At 40.8% G+C, this 24,051-nt stretch overlaps 1 protein-coding gene across 3 annotated transcripts in view; it reads right to left on the bottom strand.

The window, feature by feature from the left end:
* Window positions 1-24,051, bottom strand: part of LOC139749842 (C2 domain-containing protein 5) — a 222,235-nt gene that overhangs the window by 31,724 nt on the left and 166,460 nt on the right. For all 3 annotated transcript variants that reach the window (XM_071664154.1, XM_071664157.1, XM_071664156.1), the window contains exons 16-19: window positions 23,828-24,040; window positions 13,770-13,983; window positions 1,363-1,628; window positions 1,064-1,189 (exon numbers count right to left, since the gene is read on the bottom strand). In XM_071664154.1, the coding sequence (XP_071520255.1) occupies window positions 1,064-1,189; window positions 1,363-1,628; window positions 13,770-13,983; window positions 23,828-24,040 (819 nt within the window). The remainder of the gene's footprint in view (window positions 1-1,063; window positions 1,190-1,362; window positions 1,629-13,769; window positions 13,984-23,827; window positions 24,041-24,051) is intronic.

The raw sequence follows: 24,051 nt of genomic DNA, 5'->3' as shown, positions 1-24,051 counted from the left end.
TAAACACTGCACTAGAGTTGCCCTCTGCCAGTGGCCTATTAAGGGTGAGGCACTAAAGGCTAAGCAGCAGCACTGGAGTTCAATAGTTATTGAGACTATTGCTGTGGCCACCCCAACTGAAGGAGTTCCAATTGCAATCAGCATCTGAGATACAGATAGGTGCATAGATAATTCTTTAAGTCCTCCCCTTCTAATAGTTGTCACACCTGCTTCCTCTTTCTGCAGTATCTATGTTGGAGGACCTCTCCATGTTCTCTTTAAGCAGTCCTTGTTTTCTCATTTTATCTTTGAACTGTCTTTTCTAATCAATATTCAACTACATTCCTCTTGATAGATAAGTTTCTATGCTTGCCTGGCTACTATACTTCATCCTCAAAACAGTTTTAGCAGGTCTTCCTCACTTGTCCTATATGTATTTTCCTTTTCATTCTGTTTCTATCATTTAATTTGATGCACTTATCAACACCAATGCTTCTAGTTATTCTCTTCTTTTTTGTTCTTTGGTCACCAATTTTTCCTCTAATCAAAAGTGATCTTCATGTAGTGCAAATATCAACACTAATCTATATTTTCCAAGTCCTGTTTGATTTTTTCTTCATGTGGTGATAAAATCCAAATGTTGTTTACCTCTGTAAATCAAAATATCTGGTCATTTCCAATATATTCAATCTCACTGGCTTATTTTCTTTATAGCTGCTCTACATTTCCTTAATTGTTTAAAGGCTCCATACATTTCATGAACCACATCCTACCTAATTTTGATTTTTCTTCACATTCCTTTCTGTTCCTCTACTTCAACAGCCTCACTCAGCCTCATCTTAAGCAGTTGTAATTGGTTACTGACATGTGGTCTCAGCAGTTCTTTGAATTTCTTGCATCTCAGCATGTGGTTTTTTTGTAATGACAGCCAACGTACTCTCTTGTGTACAGCTAGATATTCTACCATCCAGATTATTTTCCTATGTAACAAGTGTGCTTTATAACATGCCTAGCATAAGTCTACTGATGTGGGGACTTTGATAATCTATGCACATGTGCTACGATACAAACATCACAAACTTACCTCTTTAATACTGGTAGACTCTCTGATAAAGAAGAAGTTCAAGTTTCCCAGATGGCATTCTATACGCGCACCAGGGATATAAGACAGAGGGGTGATCTCTACACCATATCTTTCCCTTGGGGAGAACTAGAAGGAAGAAAATTCTCAATTCAGTTGTACACAGAAAATTAATACCAATGTAAAAATGAGAGTAAAGTCACACAAACACTGTGAACCTTTCTGAGGCAAATTTGTATAAGGTACAAATGGCAACAAAGGAGTTACATTGATATGTAGCTAAAATCATGAATCGTACTCACATGGCAATTTGTGTATCTTGGATCATTTCTGGATCTAGTAGATGATCTAGCAGAAGAAGTAGAGGAGCTGATTGAAGCTGTTGATGGTATGGATGGCACAGATGGCACTGGAGTTATTGATAAGACTGATTGCTTGGAAACCAAAGGCTGATGATACTGTTGTTGCTGTTGCTGTTGTTGTTGTAGTTGTTGTGATACCTTTAATTTTGTATTATCTTCACCAGATGGGATTAACTCTTCCATCTTGAATATCATTTCACCATCATCTGCAAATAACAATACATGTTCAATAATTTCAATTATGCAGCACTCTGTCATCTGGCATTTCCTATGGTCCAGCATGTTTTGAATGAGCCACCATTAGTTATTAGTTAGTGGATCTGCCACCAAGGCAGCACTGTTAGCAGCACTAAGGTGCCAAAATCTGTTTACATTGCAGCCAAGCTAATTAACGGTCCTGTTTATTTCCAATATTCAGCTGTATTTTAGCCCTTCAGGATGTTATCCAAGAGACCAAGAGGTGCAGGTGGTGGTGCTAGCGCTAATATGCATAAGCATAAATCATTATCTATGCTTGAAAAGGTGGAGTTAATGAAAAGCAGATAAAGGAACTTCAGTAAAGACTTTGTGTGAGTACTATGAGATCAGATCATCAACTGTGTATGACTTGGGGGTTAATTTCTGTTTTCTGGCATTTTCTGTGGTCCAGCAATGGCCAGGTCCCAAGGTTGCCAGATTAAAAAGGCAGAACCTGTATGCTGAAGTAAGAGTATATTACTCCTCAGAATATGAAACTATTTCATGAATATAATAGGTGAAATATCTATCATCACTTTCAGATTCACATAATCTGCATTCATGGTTTGAAGCTTATTGAAATGACTTAAGCCACAATGGCACATCATTCACAAACATGAAATAAGGAATAACATTCCAAGAACTGCACTGTTTTTTGATGAAATTGTTACTCCAAGCATATGGCATCATTAAACCGTACTAAAGTCACAACAGAATACTTTTATCCTTTCACTGCATATTTCATTCTCCAAGTTATTTGCCTCAAGTTCACCAAAAATATCCTTTCATACTGTATGCTTTGTCTGCCTCACTTACTACTTGCCCTTTGAGTATAATGAATATTCTATTTCTTTCTCTAGACAAACTGTCTCTGTATCATACATTTGTAAGGAAAATACCCATAAAAGAAGTATGCTTTCCCCTATATTGGTGTGGAAGGGTTGTGAGTATAGGGTGTGGGGACCTTGGATGGCACAATATATTATGATTGTCATACGAGTGATTTCATTTTCAATACACTTAAACACTTTACACTCTGTTTTTTACCAGACATGATGTCATACATCCCATGCATATCATTTACATCTCTTTACATATTTTTTCAACTTTATGTAAATTTATTGATAATTACATACCACTTCCACAGTCAGAACATTGTCTACAGGTATAAATGAAAAATAATCATATTTTCATAAAAATTACAAACAGCACAAGAAAAGTAGTTTCTTTTCCAGTAAAACTGTATACAATACAAACACCTCTTGTGTAAGTCAAAAGTGCATAAATCAAATAATGTAAATAATGGAGACTAGGACTTTTGATATCAATAACACAGTAATGAATATCATGTCAGTGAAAAACTACAGTATAAATGTATCAGGAAATGTACAATACTATAATATACACACTGTACACTAAATTATGTGAATAAAAAAAAAAAATGATACACTTTGAATCATGGTGCAATCTTGTATTCACATGCGATGTATGTTCGCGAAGGCATTCTCTTCCAAAATAATCAGGTTCCATTCATGGTAACAATCTCCTTAAGAAAATAATTGCCTTGCTTATTAATGAGCTTCTGGGAAATATTCAGCAGCAATAGCATCAGCAGAAATAGCCTCACCAGTCATCTTGCTCTTGTGGTAATTGTAGCACTTCCTAAAATTTGTGAACCAACCAGGATTTGCTTGAAATGTCTTCACAGCTCTTTCTTCTGCTGTCAATTCATCATATGGCCCCTAGTCCCTGGCAACATGGGGTGCTAAGGATCTCTAGGTTTCTGCCTGACTCTACTGCCAATGAGATGGAGAGCTCTGGCATTAGTAGTATTGGCCCCTCCCACGACCTTTCACTCTCTGTTAGACCTTCCTCTCTTTCTATTCACTATGCCAACACTTGTGGTTTCTCTAGTAACTCTCCTCAGTTGAACATCATCTGTCTAGTACTGCTCCTAATATCTTACTTCTGTCTCAGACACAGCTGTCTAATGATGTTCTCACTAGTCCCTTTTTTCATAACTAACTATAAACTCCACTCACGATTCAGGTTCAAAGGTGGTGTTTGTGCTTATTCCAACATCAACACACCTGTTGCATGCCTCAAAGACCTTGAGTCTCCAAACTTTGATGTTAAATGGCTCAAGGTCTGTCTACCTACTACCATACTTTTCGTCTGTTACTCCTATTGCGCTCCTAATTCTACAAATTTTATATCCTTTTTTGAGTATCTAAAACTCCTGCCATGAGACTGTGACATCCTCCCACCCACAAGCCAAGATTCTCTACCTCAGGGATTTCAACATTCACCATAAGGAATGGCTGAATTCCTCCCATAAGGATGGTGGATGGATTGAAGTTCTCATGTTTTAGAGCAAATTATCTCCCACCCTACCCATATTCCTGACTGCTGAGACCACTCTCCTAATATTTTGGAAATACTTTTCATCTCTAGTCCAACCTACTGTAAATAAACAATCTCACCTCCAACTGATTCATCTGATCACTTTTTCATACATATATCGATTCTAACGGCACCAACCCCCTCCAGCAGCCCCTTCGCATAAATAGTGGCAATTCAACAAAGCTGAGTGGAATAATTTACATAACTTATTTTCTGACTTTCCTTGGGTAAATTACTGTCTCTTATGTGGTGATTCCTCTGTCTCTGCCAAACACATAGCAGAGGTTATTCTTACAGGGATGGATGCATTTATCCCCTATTCCTCTAAGACAACCTCTTCATCCAATCGATGGTTCAACCACTCCTATTCTGAAGCCATTCAGGCAAGGGATCAGGCATACTGGACTTGGAAAAACTCTCCTGGTTCCCATCCAGCCTTTATCAATGCCCCTAAATGCTGCAAGCACATTATCTATGAGGTGAAGCATTCCTTTATTCAAAGGAAATGTGATAACCTCTCCTTGTCATCCACTGATATGTCTTTCTGGTCTTTAGCTAAGGGTATCTCTAACAGCTTCTATTACTCTACTTTTCCTTCACTTTCCCATTCTGATGGTACTATAGCTGTCTCTCCTGTAGACAAAGCAACTTTTTTGGCTCCCATTTCTCCTCTAATCCCACCCTGGATGACTCCAATATCCTTCACCCCCTGATGCTCCTCACTGATCCTATGCCCCTTCCCATAATCTCTTTTAGGACTGTTCAAAAAGTGCTTATGGTCCTGATGGCATCCATCCCTATGTACTGAAAGAGTTGGCCTCTGAATCTGCATCTGTGCTTGCTCGCCTGTTCCATTTCTATAAAAAAACCAAGACATTTCCTTCTTGTAAGCATCCACTGATACATCCCATCCCTAAGAAGGATGACTGTTTTGACCCCTCTAACTATCGTCCTATTGCTTTGACATCTACCACTTCCAAAGTCTTTGAATCCCTCCTCAACTCCCAAATCTTTAAACACCTCGAAAATCACAGTCTTCTCTTTGATCATCAGTATGGCTTCTGTAAGGTGAGACCCACTGGTGACATTCTTTCCTACCTTGCTAATGTCTGGTCATCATCCATGAAGGATTTTGAGGGGTCATGTATAGTTCCCCTTGACTTATCTAAGGCCTTTGACAGGGTGTGGCATCAGGTTCTCATCTCCCTAACTCCAATCTTTTGGCTTCCCTTCCTCAATTTGTTCCTTCATATCTAGCTTCCTCTCTGGCTGATCTATCTCTGTGGTTGGTGATGGCTCAGCCTCCCCCCGTTTCTACATCAACAGCGGTATTCCTCAAGGTTCTGTTCTGTCCACTACAATTTTTCCTTCTTTTTTCACAATTTCCTCTCCACAAATAATCCAATGCACTCATACGCTGATGATTCAACACTGCATTTATCCACAACCTTCAATTCTGCTTCCTCTTCTCTCATTTGATCTGCATCTTGTCTTTACACAGCCTCCTCAGTAAACTTAGACGTGGATGAGATATATTAGTGGGGTGCACAAAATCTTGTTAAGTTTGATGCCTTTATGACCCAGTTTCTACCCATCTCTCTCTCGTAAACCCCTGCAACTCTTGTCTCTCCTTCGATGGTTCTGCAATTCCACCTCTTGACTCAGTGAACATACTTGGTATTACCGTAACATCCACTCTATCTTGGAAACCCTACATTACAGGAATAGCTAAGAAACTGGGTATCATGTTCAGGTGTCGAAACTTCTCTTCTGAACAGTTGCTCCGTTTATAAAGGAGTACTGCTTTCACATTAGGGGTGGTTCTAGCTCTGCATCCTTGCTTGAAAGAGTTGAGTTGAAAGTGGTCTGACTTATAGACTGTCCCAGGCTAACTCCCCCATTTGACCCCTTTGCCCTAAGCCGCAATGTTGGTTCACTTTTTGCTCCCAAGAGCTGGCTGCTTATGTGCCCACACCACTAGCTAGACCAGGCAATAAGTAGCAAGCCACTGCATCATATGATTACTGTGTGGCCATCAGCAACTGTAAGGTTGACCATTTTGATAACTGCTTCTTTCCCTAGACATAAAAGCTTTGGAACTCTCTACCTTCTCATGTTTTTCCCAATAACTATGACCTGGCACATTTCAACACAGGTTTTTCTCTTCCTCCAAAATTCGTAATACTTTCCCTTGACTTTTCTTTTCCATTTTGTAATTCTCTCTGTATTTCAGTATAGATCCAGCCTTGATGTGGACTTTTGTCAGTGACTGGAGCCTTCAACATAAAAAGAAAATACTATATATATCATGTTTATTTATCTATTATACTTAGTCGCTGTCTCCTGCATTAGTAAGGTAGTGCAAGGAAACAGGTGAAAGAATGGCCCAACACACCCACATACATATGTATATAATAGATGCCCACACATGCACATATACATACCTATACATTTAACATATACATACACAGACATAGACATATATACATTTAACATACACAGACATATACATATATTCATCTAACATATACATACACAGACATACACATATATCCACATGCTGCCTTCATCCATTCCTGTTGCCACCCCGTCACACATGAAATGGCACTCCCTCCACCCACGCATGCACAAGGCAGTGCTAGGAAAAGACAACAAAGGCCACATTCATTCACACTCAGTCTCTAGCTGTCATGTATAATGCACCGAAATCACAGCTCCCTTTCCACATCCAGGCCCCACAAAACTTTCCATGGTTTACCCCAGACGCTTCACATAACCTGGTTCAATCCATTGACAGCACGTCGACCCCAGGATACCACATTATTCCAATTCACTCTATTCCTTGCACATCTTTCACCCTCCGGTATGTTCAGGCCCCATTCGCTCAAAATCTTTTTCACTCCATCCTTCCACCTCCAATTTGGTTTCCCACTTCTTGTTCCCTCCACCTCTGACACATATATCACCTCTGTCAATCTTTCCTCACTCATTCTTTTCATGTGACCAAACCATTTCAACACACCCTCTTCTGCTCTCTCAAACACACTCTTTTTATTACAACACATCTCTCTTACCTTTTCATTACTTACTCGATCAAACCACCTCACACCCCATATTGTCCTTAAACATCTTCTTTCCAACACATCCACCCTCCTCCGCTTGACCCTATCTATAGCCCATGCCTCACAACCATATAATATTGTTGGAACCACTATTCCTTCAAACATACCTGTTTTTGCTCTCCAAGATAATGTTCTCACATTCCACACATTCTCCAATGCTCCCAGAACCTTCACCCCCTCCCCCACCCTGTGATTCAAATCCACTTCCATGGTTCCATCCGCTGCTAAATCCACTCCCAGATATCTAAAACACTTCACTTCCTCCAGTTTTTCTCCATTCAAACTTACCTCCCAATTAACTTGCCCCTCAACCCTACTGAGCCTAATAACCTTGCTCTTATTTACATTTACTCTCAATTTTCTCCGTACACACACTTTACCAAACTCAGTCACCACCTTCTACAGTTTCTCACCCAAATCAGCCACCAGTGCTGTATCATCAGCGAACAACAACTGACTCACTTCCCAAGCCCTCTCATCCACAACAGACTGTATACTTGCCCCTCTCTCCAAAACTCTTGCATTCACTTCCCTAACCACCTCATCCATAAACAAATAAAACAAACATGAAGACATCACGCACCCCTGCCGCAAACCTACATTCACTGGGAACCAATCACTTTCCTCTCTTCCTACTCCTACACATGCCTTACATCCTTGGTGAAAACTTTTCACTGCTGCTAGCAACTTACCTCCCTCACCATATACTCTTAAAACCTTCCACAAAGCATCTCTATCAACCCTATCATATGCCTTCTCCAGATCCATAAATGCTACATATAAATCCAACTGTTTTTCTAAGTATGTCTCACATACATTATTCAAAGCAAAAACTTGATCCATACATCCTCTACCATTTCTGAAACCACACTGCTCTTCCCCAATCTGATGTTCTGTATATGCCTTTACCCTCTCAATCATTACCCTCCAATATAATTTTCCAGGAATACTCAACAAACTTATGTCTGTAATTTGAATACTACCCTTTATCCTTTTTGCCTTTGTGCATTCTGCCAATCCTCAGGCACTTCATCATAATCCATACATACACTGAATATCCTTACCAACCAATCAACAACACAGTCACCCTCTTTTTTAATAAATTCCACTGCAATACCATCAAAACCCGCTGCCTTGCCGGCTTTCATCTTCCACAAAGCTTTCACTACCTCTTCTCTGTTTACCAAACCATTCTCCCTGACTCCCTCACTTTGCACACCACCCCAACCAAAACACCCTATATCTGACACTCTATCATCAAACACATTCGACAAACCTTCAAAACAGTCACTCCACCTCCTTCTCACTTCATCACTACGTATTACCTCCCCCAGTTGCCCTCTTCATCAATGTTTCCATTTGTTCTCTTGTCTTACGCACTTTATTTACCTCCTTTCAAAGCATCTTTTTATTCTCCCTAAAATCTAATGATATTTTCTTACCCCAACTCTCATTTGCCCTCTTTTTCAACTCTTGCACCTTTCTCTTGACTTCCTGCCACTTTCTTTTATACATCTCTCAGTCATTTGCACTACTTCCCTGCAAAAAGTGTCCAAATGCCTCTGTCTTCTCTTTCACTAACAACCATATTTCTTCATCCCTTCACTCACTACCCTTTCTAATCTGCCCACCTCCCACCTTTCTCATGCCACATGCATCTTTTGTGCAAGCTATCACTTCCTCCCCCCCCACCCCTCACGTCATTTGCTCTCACCTTTTGCCATTCTACACTCAATCTTGATTGCCATTTCAGGCATTAGCAAGGAAGTGCCAAGAATAGATGAAGAAAAGCCACACTTCCTCATATCTATTCTCTAGCTGTCATGTGCAATGCACCAAAAATGAAGCCCTCTGTCAACAACCATGCCCTATGGACCTTTCCATGGTTTCCCCTGGTTGCTTCACCTTCCCTGGTTTAGTCCACCAACAGCACATCGACCCCTGTATAACACACCATTCCAATTTACTCTATCCCTTGGGGATGATGAAGAGCCTTATTCCTCAGGTACTGATGGTGTTGGTGAGGAGTCTTATTCCTCAGATACTGGTGGGGAAGGTGAGGAGCCTTGTTCCTCAGATACTGGTGGGGAGACGAGGGGCCTTATTCCTCAGACACTGATGGGGAGGCAAAGAGTCTTGTTCCTCAGATACATAACAGGGGAGGGGGGAACTTTATTCATCAGATACTGGTGGGGGATGTGAGGATCCTTATTCCTCAGATACTGGCAGGGAAGTTTAGGAGCAATGCTTCTTAGGTCTAGTGAGTGAGGCAAGGAGCCTTGTACCTCTGACACCGGTAAGGGAAGTGAGGAGCCCTGTTCCTCAGATACTGGTGAGGGAGTTAAGAATCCTTGTTCCTCAGATACTAGTAGGTAAGGCAAGTAGCCATACTCCTCAGATACAGGTGGAGGAAGGGAGGTTTCTCATTTGTCAGATACTGGCAGGGAAAGTGTGAAGCCTTGTTCCTCAGGTTTTGGTGGGGAAGGAAGGAGCACCATTCCTCAGGTAATGATGGGTGAAGTAAAGAGCTCTACTGTTCCTCAGATACTGTTGGGGGAGGCAAGTAACCTTGTTCTTCAGATATTGGCAGGTTGACATGCCATCAATGGATTGAACCAGGGTATATGAAGTACCCAGGGGAAACAACAGAAAGGTCTGTGGGACCTGGATGTGGACTGGGGGTTTAGCTTCAGTGCATTACACATGACAACTAGAGAACTGATGTGAGCAAATGAAGCCTTTCCTTTGTCTGTTTTTGCTGTTAACTAACTAATGTGAGGTGAACAAGTATGAGAGAAAAAATGCATTCACAAACTCCAGATGACTGCTCCATATTCTTTAGCACACTTCCATCCAATCCCTGATTACATCTTTTAAAAAAAGATCTATGGACAAACTCTTTCTGTTCACCTGTAATATCATTAACTGATGACATCAGCCACTATCACTCTGCTCTCAGGTGCACCAATTTTGAAACTGCTAAGTACCCTTAGAGCCTTCAGACCAACTCAGTTTTCAAACAGAGCAACCTTGAATTTCTCCACCTTTGCATCTAGTTCCAACAAAATAAGATCATTTTCAAAAACATTACTGCAGCTTTCAGCTGTCCCCCACATGTATCAATTGGACATCCAAACTTTTAGGTGGAGACATATCAGGAGCTATACTTGAAACTTCTATAGCAAACACATCACTATCATCCACTTTGCTGATGCCTGCTGTGGGTATGCTTCCAGGCTCAGGAACAGAACATTGAAGCAAAAGGCAGTGGGATGGCTTGCACCAATAACAATGAAGACAAACCACTGAGTACATTAGTGCTTTTACTGGTCTGTTGATACCAAAGCACTCCTGTCACATGTTACAATAGCTCAGCATACAGACAAGATATAAGTATAAGCAGAATGAAAAGACATGCTCTTCAGCAGAAGGCATATGTATTGTGCCAAAAAATAACTACAATATACCATTTAGTGGCAATAGCTATTGTTATAAAATATTGAGATATCAATGAACTAGGCACAAGTCTGTATAGAATCTAAATAAATAATAATTATTGAATGTCTCCATTACCTTCTCTCCTTCTTTGATAAAGTATTTGAAACTTACTTAAGTAAGGCTTTTGACAGAATACCTCATGAGTGTCTGCTTAGAAAAATAGTGGCACATGGCATCAGGGGTCGTGTATTTAATTGGATTAGGGCGTGGCTCACTGACAGAAAACTGAGGTTATGTATCAAGAGAGTTACACTGGAATGGGGCAATGTAGCCACTGGTGTTCCTCAGGGGTCAGTCTTGGGAGCAATTTGGATATGGGAATAACCAGTGACTTCGGTAAATTTACTGATGATACAAAAATAGGGGCTGTAATTTACTCAGATGAAAATTCAGTGAATTTGCAGAGGGACTTAAACAGATCATCAGAATGGGCAGGTACATGGAAAATGGAATTCAACATAGATGAATGCAGAATACTTAGTGTGGGTAAAGACAGGAACACTAATCACAAACTGGACAATATTACTATTGATAAAACAGAGTGCGAGAGATTTACAAGTACTGGTGAGAAAGGATCTTAAGCTGTGGCAACAATGTATTAAAGAAATATGGCTAACAGGATATTAGGTTCATTAATAGCACTGTTAGTAATAAAACTCCTACAGTATTATTGCAACTTTATCTTCGTTGGTGAGACCACATTTGGATTATGCGGTAGTTTTGGGCTCCATACTATGCAGTTGATATAGATTGTTTAGAGAGAGTACAAGGGTGAATGACAAAAATGATCCCTGGAATTAGAAACCTCACTTATGAAGAAATGTTAAAAAGACTGAATTTACACTCACTTAAGAAGAGGGCTAGAGGGGATATGACTGAAGTTTTTAAGTGGGAGAAGGGCATTAACAAAGGTAACATGAATAAAGTTCTTAAAATGGCACCATCAGATAGGACAAGAAATAATGGATTTAAATTAAAAAAAGAATAGATTCAGGTGGGATGTGGGTAAATTTTGGTTCGAGAATAGGGTAGAAGACTTATGGAACAAGCTGCCAAGTATAGTAGTGGATGCTAGGCCTTTAGTTAGCTTTACATTAAGGTTAGATGCATTTATGGGTTCAGGCAGTTGGCTGCAGGATGTACAGACTCAGGTCCTGCCTAGCATTGGCCAATAGGCCTCTTGCAGTGTCCTCACTTATTATGTTCTTATGAATGCACTAAATAGACACTGTATAATGTATCAAACAATATCATAATTTTTTATGTATAATGTTATACAACTAAATTTGGTGAGACACTGTTTACATCTGCTACACATCTTTTGATATAAAGTATACTGTTCTATTGCCAGACATATGCAGTACTTCGTGAGTACTTTAAGGCATACATGAGGTGTGTGGTGTTTTTGTGTTTTTGCCAGAAACATGTATGACTATCATGCGATAATGTTAGTAAAGTAATGCACTGGAGCCTCGGCAAACACTGCACTAAAGTTGCCCCCTGCTAGTGGCCTGTTAAGGGTAAGGCACTAAAGGCTAAGAGGCAGCACTGGAGTTCACTAGTTATGGAGACTCTACTGCCGTGGTCACCTCTCTGAGGAAGTTCCAACTGGAACAGGCATCAGAAATACATATAGATAGATAGACAGATAGAAGTAATGAATTATCTATAATGCTGTAAGAATTGCAGTTTCAAAAATCATTACTATAAAACCTCACATCCAAAATGCTAAGGGAATTAGCCATTTTGCATGACCAAAATTTCCAGTTATTTGAGTTTTTATTTTATCATTTTACATAATCGCTGTTTCCTGTGTCAGCAAAGTAGCGCCAGGAAACAGATGAAGAACAGCCCATCCACTCATATACACAAATATACACATAAAATAATAAATGATACAGAAACTATAATACATCTATCCCTCACTTTATGCAGGGGTTATGTTCTGTCTAAAGCATGTGCAAGAGAAATCGCATACAGCAAACCAATAAACTTACAGAGAAAATTGGGATGTAATTGCTTTACGGTAAGCACTGGTGGATACTCCCATTATTTTCAAGTTATGCAGCTTCTGACTTTGAATAAACTTATCTAGCCATACTTTACTTCCTTTAAATGGCTCTGGCTCAGCTACACTGTCTTCTTTACATCAACGCTCGTAAATCTTCAGGGCTTTGGACCCGAGGTGAAGGTTACTAACCCTGCTTTTCTTCTTCATTTCATGCTCTATGTACAATGAGAGAGAGAATTTTCTCCTCACAGAAATTTCTAAACCTTGTAGTTACCTTGGCAATGAGTGAAGTAGAGTGGACCAAAGCACTTCAAATTTTCTTGGCAATCTTCTTTATGTTGTGGATTTTCGATTCACCCAGGTTGTAAGTATACCTAAAAGCTGATGCTCACTTACCAGCATACAACACTGTCAGGAGTACTGCCTGATGGGCACTCATCTCTCCTTCTATATGCTCTTAATTCAAACAAGGCCTTAGCCTCCTGTTCCACCATATGACTCGCTTTAGCCACCACAGTTCCATCCACTGCCACATCCACTTTCAATTACCCAAAGCCTTTAACTTCCTCTAGGTCCTCCTCATTCACACCTATACTCAATCAGTCATGTCCTGTTCCAGTGTTGACACTCATTACCTCACTTTTGTTCACATTTACTCTTAATTTTCTCCTTTCACACACTTTCCCATGCTACATCACCAAGTTTTGTATTTCTTTTTGGAGCAATGAAAATAAATAATCTAAAAATCCATTGTCAAATGTTTTAAATTTAATCTTTCTAAGTGTAGCTCTCCTCCTTATTTCATATATCTTTATCATACTGTAAAGATGTGTAGAATGAATTCTATATTCATAAATGATTCTCTAAGCCACAAAGTTTAGGAAAGGAATAATATGACAAAGGCATTTATATATACAACTAGGAAATCTGTTAAAAAGAAAGGCAGAGAAAAGTAGTCAGACAGATTGAACACTCGCTCTGTACTATACAAATGGATACTGTGATTACAAATAAAAGTTTCAGTCATCAAATCTACAGCAACCTATTATAACAATAAAACAAAATCGTTACTATACCTTGTTTTGCCCTCTTGTGAGGGATTTCAGAGTGACTAGTTTGATTTATAGTGCTGGATAGCACAGTCTGAGTTTGCAAAGATACTGGAGAGCCTTGACCAAGAACCATTCCAAACAAGCTAATCTGCAACTCATCTTCCTCTGGTAACTCTACATTCACTTGCAATCCTCCTATAATACATGGTGCCAATTTGCGAACCTTGAAGTATACACTCTGGAAAATATTGAAACATTTCTTATGCATGAGTAAGAATATTCTTACTCCATGTCACATTTATCCTCTGATATCATGGATATTCATGTGATTTCAATGCATGACTTCAACAATAATAGAAACCTGTACGAATCAAAAGTTAGCATTCCTTAGGTAAAATCAAAGAGAGGGAGGAAGAACTGAAAGCAAGTACACAGTGGAATATCAGATATTTTATAAGCACGGTGTCTGAAAGAGATTATTTCAGGAAGACTGATATCTAGCAAGATACGATAATTATGACTACTTGCTAAAATAACAATTACATCCTTTGTCCAAAAAGAAGCATAAAAACAAAATTGAACAAGTATTCATTCTAGTGTGTGACATTACAAGAATCTCCCTGCTTCTAGTTATGCTGCAAGTGAAAATACACCTTCAGTGAGGTTACATAACCAGAATACAATCTCATCAAAGAACTCACACCAAAGAGGTCCATCCCCTCCCTACTACCAAAGGATTCTTGGGGTTATGTGATGATGATAATTTTTTTCATACATGTTTGCCATTTCCTGTGTTAGCGAGGTAGCGTTCCAGAACAGAAGAATGAGCCTTAGAGAGAAAACTTCTCACTTGGACCCCTTCTCTGTTCCTTCTCTTGGAAAAGTAAAACTGGAGGTAAGGATTTCCTGTCACCTCTCCTGCCCCTTTTAGTTACCTCCTTCGACACACAGGGAATACATGGGAAATATTCTTCTTCCCCTATCCCCAGGGATTAATAAACAATAATGAGTTCTGAAAGGAGGTAAATAATATGAGAGAGACAAGAGAACAAATGGGGACATCAGTGAAGGGAGCATAAGAGGAAATGATGGAGTTAGGAGGAGATGGAGCAAGTACATTGAAGAACTGTTTAATGTGTTTGATGACAGAGTGGTAGATGTAGGGTGTTTAGGTTGGAGTGATTTGCAAAGTAAGAGTCATGGAGAGTTGTTTAGTGAAAAAAGAACAGGTGGTACAAGCCTTGCAGAAGATGAAATCCAGCAAGGCGGTGGGATTGGATGGTATTGCAGCTGAATCTAATAAGATAGGGGTTAACTGTGTTGTTGACTGATTGGTAAGGATATTCAATGTATGTATATATCATAGTGAAAAGCCTGAGGATTGGAGGAATGCATGTAAAGTGCCATTGTATAAAGGCAATGGGGATAAAGGTGAGTATTCAAACTACAGAGGCATAAATTTGTTGAGTATACCTGGAAAATCATATGGGAGGGTATTGATTGAGAAAGTGAAGGCATGTATAGAGCATCAGATTGGGGAAAGGAAGTAGTTAAGGATGTGTGGATCAGGTGTTTGCTTTGAAGAGAGTGTGTGAGAAAAACATTTGGATTTGTATGTGGCATTTATGGATTTGGAGAAGGCATATGATAGGGTTGACAGAGATGCTTTGTTGAAGGTCTTAAGTAAATATGGTGTGGGAGGTAAGCTACTAGAAGCAATGAGTTTTTATCAAGGGTGTAAGGTATGTCTATGAGTAGGAAGAGAGGAGAGTGATTGGTTCACAGTAAAGGTCGGTCTGTGTATATATATATATATATATATATATATATATATATATATATATATTTGCTTTGTCGCTGTCTCCAGCGTTTGCGAGGTAGCACAAGGAAACAGACGAAAGAAATAGCCCAACCCACCCCCATACACATGTATATACATACGTCCACACACGCAAATATACATACCTACACAGCTTTCCATGGTTTACCCCAGACGCTTCACATGCCCTGATTCAATCCACTGACAGCACGTCAACCCCGGTATACCACATCGATCCAATTCACTCTATTCCTTGCCCTCCTTTCACCCTCCTGCATGTTCAGGCCCCGATCACACAAAATCTTTTTTGCTCCATCTTTCCACCTCCAATTTGGTCTCACACTTCTCCTCGTTCCCTCCACCTCCGACACATATATCCTCTTGGTCAATCTTTCCTCGCTCATTCTCTCCATGTGCCCAAACCATTTCAAAACACCCTCTTCTGCTCTCTCAACCACGCTCTTTTTAATTCCACACATCTCTCTTACCCTTACATTACTTACTCGATCAAACCACCTCATACCACACATTGTCCTCAAACATCTCATTCCAGCACATCCATCCTCCTGCGCACAACTCTATCCATAGCCCATGCCTCGCAACCATACAACATTGTTGGAACCACTATTCCTTCAAACATACCCATTTTTGTTTTCCGAGATAATGTTCTCGACTTCCACACATTCTTCAAGGCTCCCAGGATTTTCGCCCCCTCCCCCACCCTATGATCCACTTCCGCTTCCATGGTTCCATCCGCTGCCAGATCCACTCCCAGATATCTAAAACAATTTACTTCCTCCAGTTTTTCTCCATTCAAACTTACCTCCCAATTGACTTGACCCTCAACCCTACTGTACCTAATTACCTTGCTCTTATTCACATTTACACTTAACTTTCTTCTTTCATACACTTTACCAAACTCAGTCACCAGCTTCTGCAGTTTCTCACATGAATCAGCCACCAGCGCTGTATCATCAGCGAACAACAACTGACTCACTTCCCAAGCTCTCTCATCCACAACAGACTTCATACTTGCCCCTCTTTCCAAAACTCTTGCATTCACCTCCCTAACAACCCCATCCATAAACAAATGAAACAACCATGGAGACATCACACACCCCTGCCACAAACCTACATTCACTGAGAACCAATCACTTTCCTCTCTTCCTACACGTACACATGCCTTACATCCTCGATAAAAACTTTTCACTGCTTCTAACAACTTGCCTCCCACACCATATATTCTTAACACCTTCCACAGAGCATCTCTATCAATTCTATCATATGCCTTCTCCAGATCCATAAATGCTACATACAAATCCATTTGCTTTTCTAAGTATTTCTCACATACATTCTTCAAAGCAAACACTTGATCCACACATCCTCTACCACTTCTGAAACCACACTGCTCTTCCCCAATCTGATGCTCTGTACATGCCTTCACCCTCTCAATCAATACCCTCCCATATAATTTACCAGGAATACTCAACAAACTTATACCTCTGTAATTTGAGCACTCACTCTTATCCCCTTTGCCTTTGTACAATGGCACTATGCACGCATTCCGCCAATCCTCAGGAACCTCACCATGAGTCATACATACATTAAATAACCTTACCAACCAGTCAATAATACAGTCACCCCCTTTTTTAATAAATTCCACTGCAATACCATCCAAACCTGCTGCCTTGCCGATTTTCATCTTCCGCAAAGCTTTTACTACCTCTTCTCTGTTTACCAAATAATTTTCCCTAACCCTCTCACTTTGCACACCACCTCGACCAAAACACCCTATATCTGCCACTCTATCATCAAACACATTCAACAAACCATCTCCTTCTCACATCACCACTATTTATTATCACCTCCCCATTTGCGCCCTTCACTGAAGTTCCCATTTGCTCCCTTGTCTTACGCACTTTATTTACCTCCTTCCAGAACATCTTTTTATTCTCCCTAAAATTTAATGATACTCTCTCACCCCAACTCTCATTTGCCCTCTTTTTCACCTCTTGCACCTTTCTCTTGACCTCCTGTCTCTTTCTTTTATACATCTCCCACTCAATTGCATTTTTTCCCTGCAAAAATCGTCCAAATGCCTCTCTCTTCTCTTTCACTAATAATCTTACTTCTTCATCCCACCACTCACTACCCTTTCTAATCAACCCACCTCCCACTCTTCTTATGCCACAAGCATCTTTTGTGCAATCCATCACTGATTCCCTAAATACATCCCATTCCTCCCCCACTCCCCTTACTTCCATTGTTCTCACCTTTTTCCATTTTGTACTCAGTCTCTCCTGGAACTTCCTCACACAAGTCTCCTTCCCAAGCTCACTTACTCTCACCACCCTCTTCACCCCAACATTCACTCTTCTTTTCTGAAAACCCATACAAATCTTCACCTTAGCCTCCACAAGATAATGATCAGACATCCCTCCAGTTGCACCTCTCAGCACATTAACATCCAAAAGTCTCTCTTTCGCATGCCTGTCAATTAACACGTAATCCAATAACGCTCTCTGGCCATCTCTCCTACTTACATACGTATACTTATGTATATATCGCTTTTTAAACCAGGTATTCCCAATCACCAGTCCTTTTTCAGCACATAAATCTACAAGCTCTTCACCATTTCCATTTACAACACTGAACACCCCATGTATACCAATTATTCCCTCTACTGCCACATTACTCACCTTTGCATTCAAATCACCCATCAATATAACTCGGTCTTGTGCATCAAAACCACTAACACACTCATTCAGCTGCTCCCAAAACACTATATATATTTTTTTTTTTTTTTTCTTTTATACTTTGTCGGTCTCCCGCGTTTGCGAGGTAGCGCAAGGAAACAGACGAAAGAAATGGCCCAACCCACCCCCATACACATGTATATACATATGTCCACACACGCAAATATACATACCTACACAGCTTTCCATGGTTTACCCCAGACGCTTCACATGCCCTGATTCAATCCACTGACAGCACGTCAACCCCGGTATACCACATCGCTCCAATTCACTCTATTCCTTGCCCTCCTTTCACCCTCCTGCATGTTCAGGCCCCGATCACACAAAATCTTTTTCACTCTATCTTTCCACCTCCAATTTGGTCTCCCTCTTCTCCTTGTTCCCTCCACCTCCGACACATATATCCTCTTGGTCAATCTTTCCTCACTCATTCTCTCCATGTGCCCAAACCATTTCAAAACACCCTCTTCTGCTCTCTCAACCACGCTCTTTTTATTTCCACACATCTCTCTTACCCTTACGTTACTTACTCGATCAAACCACCTCACACCACACATTGTCCTCAAACATCTCATTTCCAGCACATCCATCACCTGCGCACAACTCTATCCATAGCCCACGCCTTGCAACCATACAACATTGTTGGAACCACTATTCCTTCAAACATACCCATTTTTGCTTTCCGAGATAATGTTCTCGACTTCCACACATTCTTCAAGGCTCCCAGAATTTTCGCCCCCTCCCCCAATTGGGAGGTAAGTTTGAATGGAGAAAAACTGGAGGAAGTAAAGTGTTTTAGATATCTGAGAGTGGATTTGGCAGTGGATGGAACCATGGAAGCGGAAGTGAATCATAGGGTGGGGGAGGGGGCGAAAATCCTGGGAGCTTTGAAGAATGTGTGGAAGTCGAGAACATTATCTCGGAAAGCAAAAATGGCTATGTTTGAGGGAATAGTGGTTCCAACAATGTTGTATGGCTGCGAGGCGTGGGCTATGGATAGAGTTGTGCGCAGGAGGGTGGATGTGCTGGAAATGAGATGTTTGAGGACAATATGTGGTGTGAGGTGGTTTGATCGAGTAAGTAATGTAAGGGTAAGAGAGATGTGTGGAAATAAGAAGAGCGTGGTTGAGAGAGCAGAAGAGGGTGTTTTGAAATGGTTTGGGCACATGGAGAGAATGAGTGAGGAAAGATTGACCAAGAGGATATATGTGTCGGAGGTGGAGGTAACGAGGAGAAGTGGGAGACCAAATTGGAGGTGGAAAGATGGAGTGAAAAAGATTTTGAGTGATCGGGGCCTGAACATGCAGGAGGGTGAAAGGCAGGCAAGGAATAGAGTGAATTGGATCGATGTGGCATACCGGGGTCGATGTGCTGTCAATGGATTGAATCAGTGCATGTGAAGCGTCTGGGGTAAACCATGGAAAGTTGTGTGGGGCCTGGATGTGGAAAGGGAGCTGTGGTTTCAAGCATTATTGCATGACAGCTAGAGACTGAGTGTGAACGAATGGGGCCTTTGTCATCTTTTCCTAGCGCTACCTCGCACACATGAGGGGGGGAGGGGGATGTTATTCCATGTGTGGTGAGGTGGCGATGGAAATGAATAAAGGCAGACAGTGTGAACTGTGTGCATGTGTATATATGTATATGTCTGTGTGTGTATATATATGTGTACATTGAGATGTATGGGTATGTATATTTGCGTGTGGGGACGTGCATGTATATACATGTGTATGGGGGTGGGTTGGGCCATTTCTTTCGTCTGTTTCCTTGCGGTACCTCGCAAACGTGGGAGACAGCGACAAAGCAAAATAAAAAAAAATATAAAAATATATATATATATGTATATGTTGAGATGTATTGGTATGTATATGTGCGTGTGTGGACATGTATGTATATACATGTTTATGTGGGTGGGTTGGGCCATTCTTTTGTCTGTTTCCTGGTGCTACCTCGCTAATGCGAGACAGGGGACAAAGAATACTTCCCAAGCATTCCGCGCGTGTCATAGAAGGCGACTAAAGGGGACAGGAGCAGGGGGCTAGAAACCTTCCCCTCCTTGTATTTTAACTTTCTAAAAGGGGAAACAGATGAAGGAGTCATGTGGGGAGTGCTCATCCTCCTCGAAGGCTCAGATTGGGGTGTCTAAATGTGTGTGGATGTAACTAAGATGAGAAAAAAGGAGAGATAGGTAGAATGAGGAAAGGAACCTGGATGTTTTGGCTCTGAGTGAAATGAAGCTCAAGGGCAAAGGGGAAGAGTGGTTTGGGAATGTTTTAGGAGTACAGTCAGGGGGTTGGCGAGAGGACAAGAGCAAAGGAAGGAGTAGCACTACTCCTGAAACAGGAGTTGTGGGAGCATGTGATAGAGTGTAAGAAAGTAAATTCTAGATTGATATGGGTAAAACTGAAAGTGGATGGAGAGAGAGATAGGTGATTATTGGTGCCTATGCATCTGGGCATGAGAAGAAAGATCATGAGAGGTAAGTGTTTTGGGAGCAGCTGAGTGAGTACATTAGCAGTTTTGATGCACGAGACCAGGTTATAGTGATGGGTGATTTGAATGCAAAGGTGAGTAATGTAGCAATTGAAGCAATAATTGGTGTACATGGGGTGTTCAGTGTTGTAAATGGAAATGGTGAAGAACTTGTAGATTTGTGTGCTGAAAAAGGACTGGTGATTGAGAATATCTGGTTTAAAAGGAGATATATACATAAGTATATGTATGTAAGAAGGAGAGATGGCCAGAGAGCACTATTGGATTATGTGTGAATTGATAGGTGCGTGAAAGAGAGACTTTGGATGTTAATGTGCTGAGAGGTGCAACTGGAGGAATGTCTGATCATTATCTTGTGGAGGTGAAGATGAAGATTTGTAGAGATTTTCATATAAGAAGTGAGAATGTTGGGGTGAAAAGATTGGTGAGAGGTAGTGAAAGCTTTGCGGAAGATGTAAACCGGCAAGGCCGCAGGTTTGGATGGTACTGCGTGGAATGTACTAAAAACAGGGGGTGACTGTGTTGTTGATTGTGTTGGGGATTGGTGGAATGCATGCATAGTGCCATTGTACAAAGGCAAAAGTGATAAAGGTGAGTGTTCACCTTTGTTGAGTATTCCTGGGAAATTGTATGGTAGGGTGTTGATTGAGAGGGTAAAGGCATGTACAGAGCATCAGTTTGGGGAAGAGAATTGTGGTTTCAGAAGTGGTATAGGATGTGTGGACCAGGTGTTTGCTTTGAAGAATGTATGTGAAAAATATTTAGAAAAACAGATGGATTTGTATGTAGAATTTAGGGATCTGGAGAAGGCATATGAAAGGGTTGATGGAGATGCTTTCTGAAAGGTTGTAAGAGTATATGGTGAGGAAGGTAAGTTGCTAGAAACAGTGAAAAGTTTTTACCAAGGATGTAAGGCATGTGTATGAACAGGAAGAGATGAAAATTATTGGTTCCCAGTGAATGTCAGTCTGTGGCAGGGGTGCGTAATGTCTCCATGGTTGTTCAATTTGTTTATGGATGGGGTGGTTAAGAAGGTGAATGCAAAAGTTTTGGAGAGAGGGGCAAGTATGTAGTCTGTTGTGGATGAGAGGGCCTGGGAAGTGAGTCAGTTGGTCGCCGATGATACAGCACTGGTGGCTGATTTGGGTGAGAAACTGCAGAGATTGGTGACTGAGTCTGGAGAAGTGTGTGAAAGAAGAAAGTTGAGAGTAAATGTGAAAAAGAGCAAGTTTATCATGTTCAGTAGGGTTGAGGGACAAGTTAATTGGGAAGTAGGTTTGAATGGAGAAAAACTGGAGGAAGTGAAGTGTTTTAGATATCTGGGAGTGAATGTAGCAGCCGATGGAACCATGGAAGTGGAAGTGAGTCACAGGGTTCGGGAGGGAGTGAAGGCTCTGACAATGTTGAAGAATGCATGGAAGGTGAGAACATTACTTCAGAGAGCAAAAATGGGTATGTTTCAAGGAATAGTGGTTCCAACAATGTTATATGGTTGCGAGGCATGGGCTATAGATAGGGTTGTGTAGAGGAGGGTGGACATGTTGGAAATGAAATGTATAAGGACAATATGTGGTATGAGGAGGTTTGATTGAGTAAGTAATGAAAGGGTGCGAGAGATGTGAGGTAATAAAAAGACTGTGGTTGAGAGAACAGAAGAGGGTGTGTTGAAATGGTTTGGACACATGGAGAGAATGAGAAAAGATTGACAAAGAGAATATATGTGTCAGAGGTGGAGAGAACGAGAAGTGGGAGACCAAATTAGAGGTGGAAGGATGGAGTGAAAAAGATTTTGAGCAATTGGGGCCTGAACATACAGGAGGGTGAAATGCGTGCAAGGAATAGAGTGAATTGGAACGATGTGGTACACCAGGGTCGACGTGCTGTCAATGAATTTATCATACTTACCTGCCGTCTTCCGCATTAGCGAGGTAGTGCAAGGAAACAGATGAGGAATGGCCCAACCCACCCACATATACATGCACATACATAAATGCCCACACACGCACATATACATACATATACATTTCAATGGATACATATATATACATACACAGACATACACTTATGTACACATGTACATATCCATACTTGCTGCCTTCATCCATTCCCATTGCCACCCTGCCACACATGAAATGGCATTCCACCCCCCAGCAAGTCAGTGCCAAGAACAGACAAAAAAAAGGCCATATTTGTTCAAACTCAGTCATGTGTAATGCACCAAAACCACAGCTCCCTTTCCACATCCAGGCCCCACAGACCTTTCCATGGTATACCCCAGACGCTTCACAGGCCCTGGTTCAATCCAATGACAGCACATCAACCCCGGTATACAACATTGTTCCAATTCACTCTATTCCTTGCACGCTTTTCATCCTCCTATATGTTCAGGCCCCGATTGCTCAAAATCTTTTCCACTCCATCCTTCCACCTCCAATTTGGTCTCCCACTTCTCTTTCTTTCCTCCACCTCTGACACATATATCCTCTTTGTCAATCTTTCCTCACTCATTCTCTGCATGTGTCCAACCCATTTCAACACACCCTCTTTTGCTCTCTTCTCTCAACCACACTCTTTATATTACCACACATCTCTCTTACCCTTTAACTACTTACTTGATCAAACCACCTCACACCACATATTGTCCTCAAACAATACATTTCTAACATATCCACTCTCCTCCACACAACCCTATCTATAGCCTGAATCAGCCACCAGCGCTGTATCATCAGCAAATGCCAACTGACTCACTTCCTAAGCCCTCTCATCCACAACAGACTGCATACTTATCCCTCTCTCCAAAACTCTTGCATAATAATAATAATCATGATAATAATAATAATAATAATAATAATAATAATAATAATAATAATAATAATAATAATATTAATAATAATAATAATAATAATAATAATCTAATTTGCTTGAGATACAGAAAACTCATTCAAGTTAAAGTACATGAAGGAGAATCTTCTTTTCTACAATCCACTCTAAATTAAATAGTTCAAAAAATTTACCTGGAGAAGTTTATCAAAATACTGGTTGAAGACATTGTGATTTAGTGTGGTCGGCACCTTAGTTCTCCATACTCGAGTGAACATCTGTAGGTTGGTTACTATACTGTCCCTTGGTATACCTGGAGGAACTTGTGTAGTTACGGCCACCAATGGGACAGGAGGACAGTCCTCAACAAGAAGCCCAATCATCTCTGCATCTTCCATGTCATCCAGCTGGTTGAAGA

The sequence above is a fragment of the Panulirus ornatus genome, chromosome 8 (assembly GCF_036320965.1).
Source record: "Panulirus ornatus isolate Po-2019 chromosome 8, ASM3632096v1, whole genome shotgun sequence".
NCBI lineage: Eukaryota > Metazoa > Arthropoda > Malacostraca > Decapoda > Palinuridae > Panulirus > Panulirus ornatus.
This window is presented reverse-complemented; position numbering and strand designations above follow the sequence as displayed.